Source organism: Quercus suber, unplaced genomic scaffold (assembly GCF_002906115.3).
Source record: "Quercus suber isolate HL8 unplaced genomic scaffold, Cork oak 2.0 scaffold_53, whole genome shotgun sequence".
NCBI lineage: Eukaryota > Viridiplantae > Streptophyta > Magnoliopsida > Fagales > Fagaceae > Quercus > Quercus suber.
In genome coordinates this window covers 20,586-30,111 of record NW_027069518.1, presented here as the reverse complement: position 1 = coordinate 30,111, position 9,526 = coordinate 20,586, and the positions used below count along the sequence as shown (strand labels likewise).

The 9,526-nt window shown below is 48.2% G+C and overlaps 2 protein-coding genes across 2 annotated transcripts; both read left to right on the top strand.

Moving 5' to 3' along the window:
- On the top strand, positions 1-405 carry LOC136066966 (uncharacterized). The gene has a single exon (XM_065772089.1). The coding sequence runs from the start codon at positions 1-3 to the stop codon at positions 403-405; it is 405 nt and encodes a 134-aa protein (XP_065628161.1).
- Positions 406-1,128: 723 nt separating this feature from the next.
- On the top strand, positions 1,129-2,991 carry LOC112010814 (uncharacterized). The gene is made up of 2 exons (XM_065772088.1): positions 1,129-1,466; positions 1,659-2,991. Exons 1-2 carry the CDS (start codon positions 1,129-1,131, stop codon positions 2,989-2,991), a joined length of 1,671 nt encoding a protein of 556 aa, XP_065628160.1.
- Positions 2,992-9,526: the final 6,535 nt, after the last annotated feature.

Here is a 9,526-nt window from a genome sequence, read left to right as displayed (position 1 = left end):
ATGAGGCAGCCCGCTGGAACGATTAATGTGATCCTGGCTGCGCTAGGAAGAACAGGCACGCGCCCCTCGCGAGTGCTATCTGTGACCCAGGTTCTTGCTGGGGAGTCCCAGTCTGAGTCGAAGAAGGCCAGAAAAGGCTTTCACCCGACCTTAACTTTTTTCGAGGAGGACAAGGACGGGACCACCCAACCCCACGACGATGCTTTGGTGATTACCCTCAGAATTAGAGACTACGACGTCAGAAGGGTGATGGTGGATAGTGGCAGCGCGGCTGAGGTTATGTACCCTGACCTTTATAAGGGGCTGGGGCTAAAGCCTGAGGACCTGTCGCCCTATAGCTCCCCCTTGATGAGCTTTGATGGGAAGTTAGTCATCCCGGAGGGTATGATCAGGCTACCCATCTAGACCGGCCTGAAAGTAGTGGAGGTGGACTTTATAGTGGTGGACACATACTCCCCCTACACTGCCATTGTAGGAAGGCCTTGGCTCCACACCTTGGGAGGCGTTGCCTCTTCCTTGCACCAGAAGGTGAAATTCCCGTCAGGAGGACGAGTCCTCGAGATCCGGGGATGCCAGTTAACGGAAAGGCGGTGAATGGTGGCAGCCACCTCACATCGGCAAGATATGGAATCCTCGGCCACCGTGGCTGAAAACTTATAGCAGTTAATTACCTCGGTGGCGCTAGCTGATACGGCCGCCGAGGAAGCAAAACTTGAGGGCCTAGAAAAAGTGGCCATCGACGATGACCAGGAGAGGTTCTTCTAAGTCGGAACCCAATTGCCTCCCTAGGAGAAGGAGGAGTTACTTGAGTTCCTCAGGAGGAACCTTGACGTGTTCGCATGGGATCCCTGCGATGCCCCAGGGATTGATCCATCCTTCATCTGTCACCACCTTAACGTCAACCCATCTGTGACCCCTAAGAAGCAGCCACCCCGACGCCCGTCAAAAGAGCATGCCGATGCAATTAGGGAAGAGGTCAATAAGCTTAAGCGCACGGGGGCTATTAAAGAAGTTTTTTACCCCGAGTGGTTGGCCAACACTGTGGTGGTCAGGAAAAAAAGCTAGAAATGGAGGGTTTGCGTAGACTTCACGAACCTGAATAAAGCATGCCCAAATGACCCCTTCCCAATGCCACGAATAGACCAGCTGGTAGATGCGACCGTAGGCCATCCTCAGATGAGCTTCCTAGATGCCTTTCAGGGCTATCATCAGATCCCACTAGCCTTGGAGGATCAGGAGAAGACAGCCTTCGTGACACCCATCGGGAACTACCATTACAAGGTGATGTCATTCGGCCTGAAAAATGCTGGATCTACTTATCAGAGGATGATGATGAGAATGTTCAAGCCGTTGTTGGGCAAAAACATCAAGATCTATGTTGACGATATGGTGGTGAAGAGCAAACTGGTGTCTGAGCATCTGGGGGACCTCAACTGTATATTCGACGTCCTCAGAAAGCACAGGCTGTGACTAAATGCTTCCAAGTGCTCGTTTGGCGTGGGATCTGGCAAGTTCTTAGGCTATATCATTACCCACCGGGGGATCGAGGTTGACCTCGACCAAATCAAGGCTATCCAAAACCAAAGGCCTCCGCGAAACCCCAAGGAGATCCAAAAGCTTGCTGGAATGATCGCGGCTCTGAATTGATTCATTTCCAGGTCGGTTGACAGGTGCAGACCCTTCTATCTCCTGATCAATAAGTGGAAAGGATTCGAGTGGTCCGAAGAATGTGCCATAGCCTTCCAGCAACTCAAAGAGTACCTAGCTCGGCCACCCATCATGTCTAATCTGGAGGCCAATAAGGTCCTATACACATACATTGCCGTGGCGCACCACGCTATGAGCCTGGTGCTGATACGAGATGACAGTGGTATTCAAAAACCAGTCTACTACATTAGCAAGTCATTGCACGAAGCCAAGGTCAAGTACTTACCCTTGGAGAAAGCCATACTTGTTGTGGTCCATGCTACGCGAAAGTTGCCCCATTATTTCCAGGCTCATACGGTGGTCGTTTTAACCCAATTGCCCTTGAAGTCCGTACTTCGGGCTGCCAATTATACGGGAAGAATTGCGAAGTGGAATACCATCCTGGGGGCCTTCAATGTTAAATACATGCCTTGGACTGCCATAAAGGGCCAGGCTCTGGCAGATTTGATAGCAGAGTTCGCTGAGCCTACTATAAAAGTGGGGGCCGAAGGGAGGATCTTTGATGAGAAGGCAGTTGGAGCAGTCTCTATCTCGAGGCCACCATGTTGGAAAGTATATGTTGATGGCACGGCAAACCAGAGAGGGTTAGGAGTAGGATTAGTCTTAGTATCCCTTGAAGATCATGTCATAAAGAAGTCCTTGAGGCTTTGGTTCTCGGCCACAAACAACGAGGCCGAGTATGAGGCATTATTGCAAGGAATGATCATGGTACAGAAGATGGGAGGAAAGTCAGTGAAGATATTCTCAGACTCGAAATTGGTGGTAGGGCAGGTAAAGGGAGAGATGGAGGCCAAAGACTCGAGAATGCAAGAGTACCTGAGCCAGGTCAAGCGCTTGCAGTCAGAGTTCAGCCCCTTCAGCTTGTCTCACATTCCCAAGAGTGGGAACAGCCATGCTGACTCGTTAGCCACACTCGCAACCTCCTCGACCGTGGGTCTGCCTCGGATCATACTTGTGAAACATCTAAAGAAAGCGAGTGAGGTGGCAAGGGGAGCAATCCCCATCCATCAGGTCGAAATGGGCCCCAGCTGGATGGACCCTATAATGAGATTCCTCAAAGACGATGTTCTGCCCGAGGAGAAGTCAGAGGCAGAGAAAATACGAAGGAGTGCTTCTCGATTCTGGTTGTCCGATGACCACAAGTTGTATAGGTGCTTCTACTCTGGACCATACCTACTATGCGTCCATCTCGAAGTAACAGAATTATTACTCGAAGAGCTGCACGAGGGAATCTGTGGGAGCCATACGGGAGCAAGATCCCTGTCCCACCGAGCTGTCACGTAAGGATACTGGTGGTTAAGAATGTAGAAGGAAGCCCTAGACTATGTCAAACAGTGTGACCAATGCCAAAGGTTCACCCCGAATATTCATCAGCCCGGAGGGGCCCTCAATCCTTTGTCCAGTCCATAGTCGTTTGCCTAGTAAGGCTTGGACATTGTAGGACCTTTCCCCAAAGCACCAGGGAATAAGAGATATCTCTTGGTGGCCACAGACTACTTCACCAAGTGGGTGGAGGCAGAGCCCCTGGCCAACATCAGGGACGTGGACGCAAAGAAATTCCTTTGGAGGAATATTGTCACGTGATTCAGTGTCCTGCATACCCTCATCTCAGATAATGGGCTCTAATTCAATAGCAAGGCCTTCAGAAGGTATTGTTGTGAACTAGGGATCATAAACAGATACTCAACGCCCGCCTACCCTCAGGGAAATGGACAGGTCGAGGCTGTCAATAAGGTCATCGTCAATGGGCTCAAGAAGAGACTGGCTGACGCCAAGGGAAGATGGGATAAAGGAGTTGCTCCACGTTCTCTAGACGTACCAGACTACGCCTAGGCGGTCAACAGGGGAAACACCTTTTGCCATGACTTATGGTGCCGAGGTAGTTATCCCCCTAGAGACAAACTTTCCAATGTAAAGGATGAGCTCTTTCACTCTAGACAGCAACAACGAACTGTTGGGGAGGAGCCTGGACCTGGTTGACGAACGAAGAGAACGAGCAATGGTCCAGCTGGCCTATTACGAACAAAAACTCAAGCAAAGATATGACGCCAATGTGAAACTTAGACCACTAGCATTGGGGGACTTGGTGCTGAGGAAAGTCGTAGGGGTTGCTAAGAACCCTTCCTGGGGGAAGCTAGGACCAAACTGGGAGGGGCCCTACCGAATTACCTCAATAGCAGGGATAGGCGCATACTATTTAGAAGATTTAGATGAAAAACTTGTACCTCGCCCATGGAATGTAAATAATCTGAAAAGATATTATTATTAATGAAAAAGTTTCTTTTGATCCAAATTTTAAGCCTCTCCTAATTATGTAGCTCTCATTTCGATGGCCATTCTTAGTGAAATTAACTACTTCAGAAAAGATCCTAAGTGTTAGACGGAACCAAGGCCTTGCATGGTCCTCAGACTCAAGCCTATGGGAAAACTAACTATTGCGAAAAAGGTCCTAAGTGTTAGACAGAACCAAGGCCTTGCATAATCCTGGGACTCAAGCCTATGGAGAAACTAACTACTGCAAAAAAGGTCCTAAGTGTTAGACAAAACCAAGGCCTTGTATAGTCTTCGGACTCAAGCCTATAGGGAAACTAACTACTTCAAAAAAGATCCTAAATGTTAGACAGAACCAAGGCCTTGCATGGTCCTCAGACTCAAGCCTATAGGGAAATTAACTACTGCAAAAAAGGTCCTAAGTGTTAGACAGAACTAAGGCCTTGTATGGTCCTCAGACTCAAGCTTATGGGGAAACTAACTACTGCAAAAAAGGTCCTAAGTGTTAGACAAAATCAAGGTCTTGCATGGTCCTCAGACTCAAGCCTATGGAGAAACTAACTACTTCAAAAAGATTCTACGTGTCAGACATAACCAAGGCCTTGCATGTACCTCGGACTCAAGCCTACGAAAAAACAACTACCTTACAGGGGACCTATGTTAGGAAGGACCAAAACCCTACCTAGCCCTTGAGACATAAAGGGTCTGCCCGAGCATACACACCCTCCCGTTATTATAATTACTGCCGTGGTTGGCCGAGAAATAATTAAAGTTAAAATTATGCGAGTAAAAAAAAAAAAAAAAGGAGCGGATAGCATGCAAGCAAATAAACAGCCAAAACAGATAAAAAGGGAAATTAAACTCGCATTGCAATAAGTCCTTAAAAGTTGCATGACAATAGTCGCATTACATTGTTAAATAAAAAATAAAAAAAAAGACAAAGCAAACGGCAAAGGCAGAGTAGACCGGGGCGCCAAGGGACCTATTCCTTCTGCTCAATCTCGCCCCCAGTGGATGGCCGGTTAGCGGCAGCCTCAGGGTCCTCTAAGCACTGGCCTAAAGGGATAGCCTACAGAGGCACGGCAAGTATGGCTGCCTCCTCGATAGTGGGAACCTGGGCGTCGGAAGGGAGATTCGCAACTTCTTGGGGTGCCTCCTCGTTAGGGCCTTCCCTTGATTCAGCAACCGAAGCCACCTCACCTGGAGTAGCCCCAACCTCCTCAGCCTCGACGCCATCAAGAGCGGCCTTGTAAATGGCAGGGGGTAGTATACGCTCTCCGCCTTCCACAAGTCGGACGAGGCCTTCACCCCGGCTTGTTTGAGGGCCTCAGCCTAGACCTGGGAACAATAGCGCCGGCATACCCTAGGAACCTGAGCTTTGTAGGCGACTTCTATCTCAGCTACCCCCTCAGCATAAGCTACCGCCTCGGCATCTTCCTTAGTAGCCAAGGCCTCTTCCCTACCAAAATCTGCCTCGGCCTTAGCCCTCAGGGCCTCGCCTTTGGCCCATTCTGCCGCCTTTTGGGCCCCCTCGGCAGCAGCCACCTTCGCTTTCAGATCCTCAATCAGCTCCTTTGTGATCTTCAGCTGCTCTTCCGCCTAGCCCAGATGTCTCGTCTGCTCTTTGGCCTGGTTCTGGGCACCAGCGAGACCCGACTCCGCGTTATCTCGAGCCCTGGTCATCGCCTTCAACTCCTTCCTAGCAGTGGCAAGGTCAGCCTCGGAGGTCTTGAGGGTTCAGGTGGCCTGTAAGTGCTTCTCACGCTCCATGTCTAGGGCCTTCCCCTGGTCGTTGGCCGCCGCCTCCAACCTAAAGGTAGCCTAGACAGCTTGCCAGAATAACCAATGCACAATAAGCCAAACTCAAAAAAAAAAAAAAAAGTTGAAGTCAGGAAAATCACAAGTACTGGGGTTCTTACCATTCCCAGGTACCACTTAAGGCTGAGGAAGACCTGCTTGCTCCTCAAGGAATCCAACTCAGCCATATCCGCAAGGAGCAGCAGGCATCTCTCTAGCGCATTGGCCACATGCGCACCTTCGCCCTCCTTAAAGTCCCTGAGGGAGGCGCCATCCCTCAGAGGCTCCCCATGGAGCATTGGGGCGGGGAGATAGGCCTGAGCCTCGGGTGGGGTGATGACCTGCCTATCCTGACTTTTGGCGCCTATCCTTATCTGCTTAGAGGGCCGCAGAGTATTGTCCTCATCCTGCGAGGACACTGACTTATCCTCTATAAACCTTTTGCCCTTGTCATTCTTTTTCTTGGGATCAGTGGGCACGGACCCAGAAGGCAGACTCGTCTGAGGCAGAGGAGGGGGAAGCCTAGACTGGGCAGAAGTCGACCTAGTCTAGGCAGGCTGAGTCTTAGAAGGAGGAGGGGGAAGCTTTTGCTGGGACTTCCCCGGTTGGCCTTTGATCAAATCTAGCAAACTGGTGTGGGGTTTCCTCTTATAACCCATCGTTAGCCGAGGAGAGGTTTCTGACTCTAGAAGGTCCGCTTCGGTTAGAAGAGGATCGCCCAAGTCTTTAGGAGGATCCTCAGACTGATCGACTTGATCAAAAATATCAAACTCTTCCTCGGCGGGGCCAAAATCAACTTCTTCCTCTTCCCTCTCTGGATCCTCCTCTGTGGCCTTGGCGAATCTGTGGGAGGAAGAAGGGTCGGCCAATGTGACAACTTCTGGAATGGAGGGCTCTTCGGTTATAGTGATTTTTTGCAGCCTAGGGTCGTTTGCTCTAATCACGTGCTTTGGAGCCGTGAACGATTTTTGAACAGGAGTGTACCCCAAGATTTTGTGGGCGGCCCTAACTTGATGGTCGTTTTCGTTCACAAAAACTGCTGCCCTTAGCACTTTCTGCAAATCCTCCCTGTTGACCAGGTTGAAGTGGCGCTCGAAGGCGTGCGGATCTGCAGGAAGAAGACACATTCATGTTAGTAACCAAACGAAGTAAATTACATTAACAAAAACAAAAAAGAGAAAAGAGAACTTGAACCCCCTCCTATTCCCATTGTCCCACCTGGTATCCCCTCCGTCGTTAGGTAGTGAAGGCCATCGTGCCATTCTCCGGACACGATGAGGAAATCCTCGTTCAGCCTCTTGCTAGACTCAGGGAGGCACTGGATAAGCCATACCTTGTCATCCCTTGTCTTCATGTAATACGATTTGCCCTTTAGGAACTGAAGGTTGTAACACTAGTTTACGTCATAGTGGGTCAGCCTCAGCCCCATCTTCTCATTCAGGGCGTCCACACAGCCCAAAATCCTAAAAACATTGATTGTGCACTGGGTGGGGGCTAGCCGAAAGTGCGTAAGGTAGCCTTTCATCACCGGTCCTATGGGGATTCTCATACCCCCTTCGAGGAAGGCGATAATAGGAATCACCACCTCACCCTTCTCCCTCTGAAGGAACCACTCCCCATCCTCACAATACCTTAAGCCTACATTGCTAGGTATCCCATAGTTGGCGATGAATTTCTCCATCGCCTCCTCAGTGTAGACATACTTCTTAAATCTACCCATCCCAAGGGATGCCTAAAAGAACTAAGAAAGAGCAAATAAAAGAGAATAAGGAGTAGAGAGGAAGAGAGCTCAGAGAGGGATAGAGCGACTTACAAGAATGAGGAGGAGCTCCTCGGACAGGCTTTTTGTGCTGAAGATGTAAGTGAGAGTTTGGCTGGACTCAGGATAGACGTGCGAGAACTCTTGATTGCAAATGAAAAAGAGGAAAAAGCAGTTTGAATGGGTATTTATACCCCAAATCGAGGAACCGTGCGGGTTTTCCTGCCCATAAATGCGAGGCGAACCTCCACCGTTAGATTAGCATCTCCTCGTTGAACGTGAGGAGCGCAGAGCCACCTAAATTTAATGAAGGGCACGTTACACGCACCGAAGCGTTAGCAACGCGCCTTGTGCAGATGAAAAGACCCCAGTACTGACGGGGGACAAGACTCGACTGGACAAGGAGCAGGCCCGAGGATGTCAAAATCCTTCTTCCCGCCCGATGATGCAGGCAGCAAGATTTTGAGGGGCTATTATGGGGCTAGAAAGTCAGGCAGCCCCAACCTACTTCAAACCAGGCCCAAAAGCCCATGCCGAAGATGTATGTAGGGTCTGAGGATAAAAGTAAGAAGTCCAGTCCCCAAGGAACTGGTCCAAGGACGACTCCGTCCTTGGACATCCGAGATCATAGAAGTACACAAACACCACACCATCAAGGGGGGTCTTCTTGAATATCCGAGAAGGAAAGAGCAAGGGCCACGCGTCAACAATGGGAGCATGGCGGAGGAGCAAGTCTAAGGCGAGCTGTCACCTCCACATTAAATGCCCACAACTAACGTCCTGGTAGCATTAATGAGGAGGGGATTACAGAACAGTATTGCCTTGGTTGCCGCAACCCACAAGAAGAATGGGAAGGTGGCTGATGGGACAGGTACTCAAGTAGTGGCCCGGTTGCTCAACAAATGTAGGGTTAGAATCAATGGGGAAAGGAGTATATAATGTAAGGGACCCCTCTTGGAAGAGGGGGAGGGGGAAAGAAGAAAAAGGAGGGTAGCAATCGGCATTCTCCTAGGAGCAATTGTAACCAATCATGAAGGAAGTCATAAAAACTGCAAGCTCCCAAGAGAAAGGCCGAGGAGCATCATTGTTCGCTTTTATCTGAGAACTACCACGCATGGTCGTTGCATCCCTTACTAGGGCCTAATTCTTGATCCCGCTCTCTACAAATTAATTGTAGGGCTAGCTGGACTTGAGTCCACTCTCGTAACCCATTAGGAGCCCCGAACCTGGTCCTTACAAATGTTAATAATGCATCGTTGTGTTAACCTCTAATATTAATATTCCAACTTTCTAAAATTTTTGAACAAAGAACTTTGGCCGCCCCTAAGTTTGAATCCTAGTTTTGTCCCTGACCAGTAGCACACTATTTCTCTTATTTCATTGCCCGAAGAAATTCAAAATTATGATAGAAATTATCAACTTGAGCCTTATAAATTCCTTGATTTAACCTACAAAAACCCAAAACAACTCTTTGTCTATCTCCCTTTGCTATCTTATAGGCGAAAATCTTTTTACCTCTCCTGTGCTTCTTCTTCTTCTTATTTTATTTATTTTATTTATTTTATTTTTTAATTATGCTCAATTCTATAACGAGCATCTTCGAATTTTGAAAGGCCACCAAATAAAGGAACTCACTATGTTCTTTCAAAAGTCTCTGTCTCTTCTTATATATATGGAAGAGCCAATGGATCAAAGTTGCTACACACTTAACACTTTACGATACTACTTATATGTAAGGAGATTTGAGATTCTAACTCCTATTCTTCCTTAGTAGGCAAGAAATACTAACATAACAAATACTGTCTAATGATTAACCGTTTTTAGTTGGGGAACATTGTGTATTTATTTCATACTATTATTTTTACTGTTGTAGATTTTTTTAAACTGTTATAGCTATGTGATAACTTTGTTCAATTATGAGTTCATTTTTATTGTCTACAATGCATGGTAATATTTCAAACGGAAAATTTGTTATTTACTTTTTTATATGAA

Bases quoted from the DNA above. Each gene is read 5' to 3' on its own strand.
- LOC136066966 (XM_065772089.1), top strand. From the start codon at position 1: ATGAGGCAGCCCGCTGGAACGATTAATGTGATCCTGGCTGCGCTAGGA.
- LOC112010814 (XM_065772088.1), top strand. From the start codon at position 1,129: ATGCCACGAATAGACCAGCTGGTAGATGCGACCGTAGGCCATCCTCAG. The intron at 1,467-1,658 runs GTGACTAAATGC...ATTCATTTCCAG, and splicing joins GTCCTCAGAAAGCACAGGCT to GTCGGTTGACAGGTGCAGAC.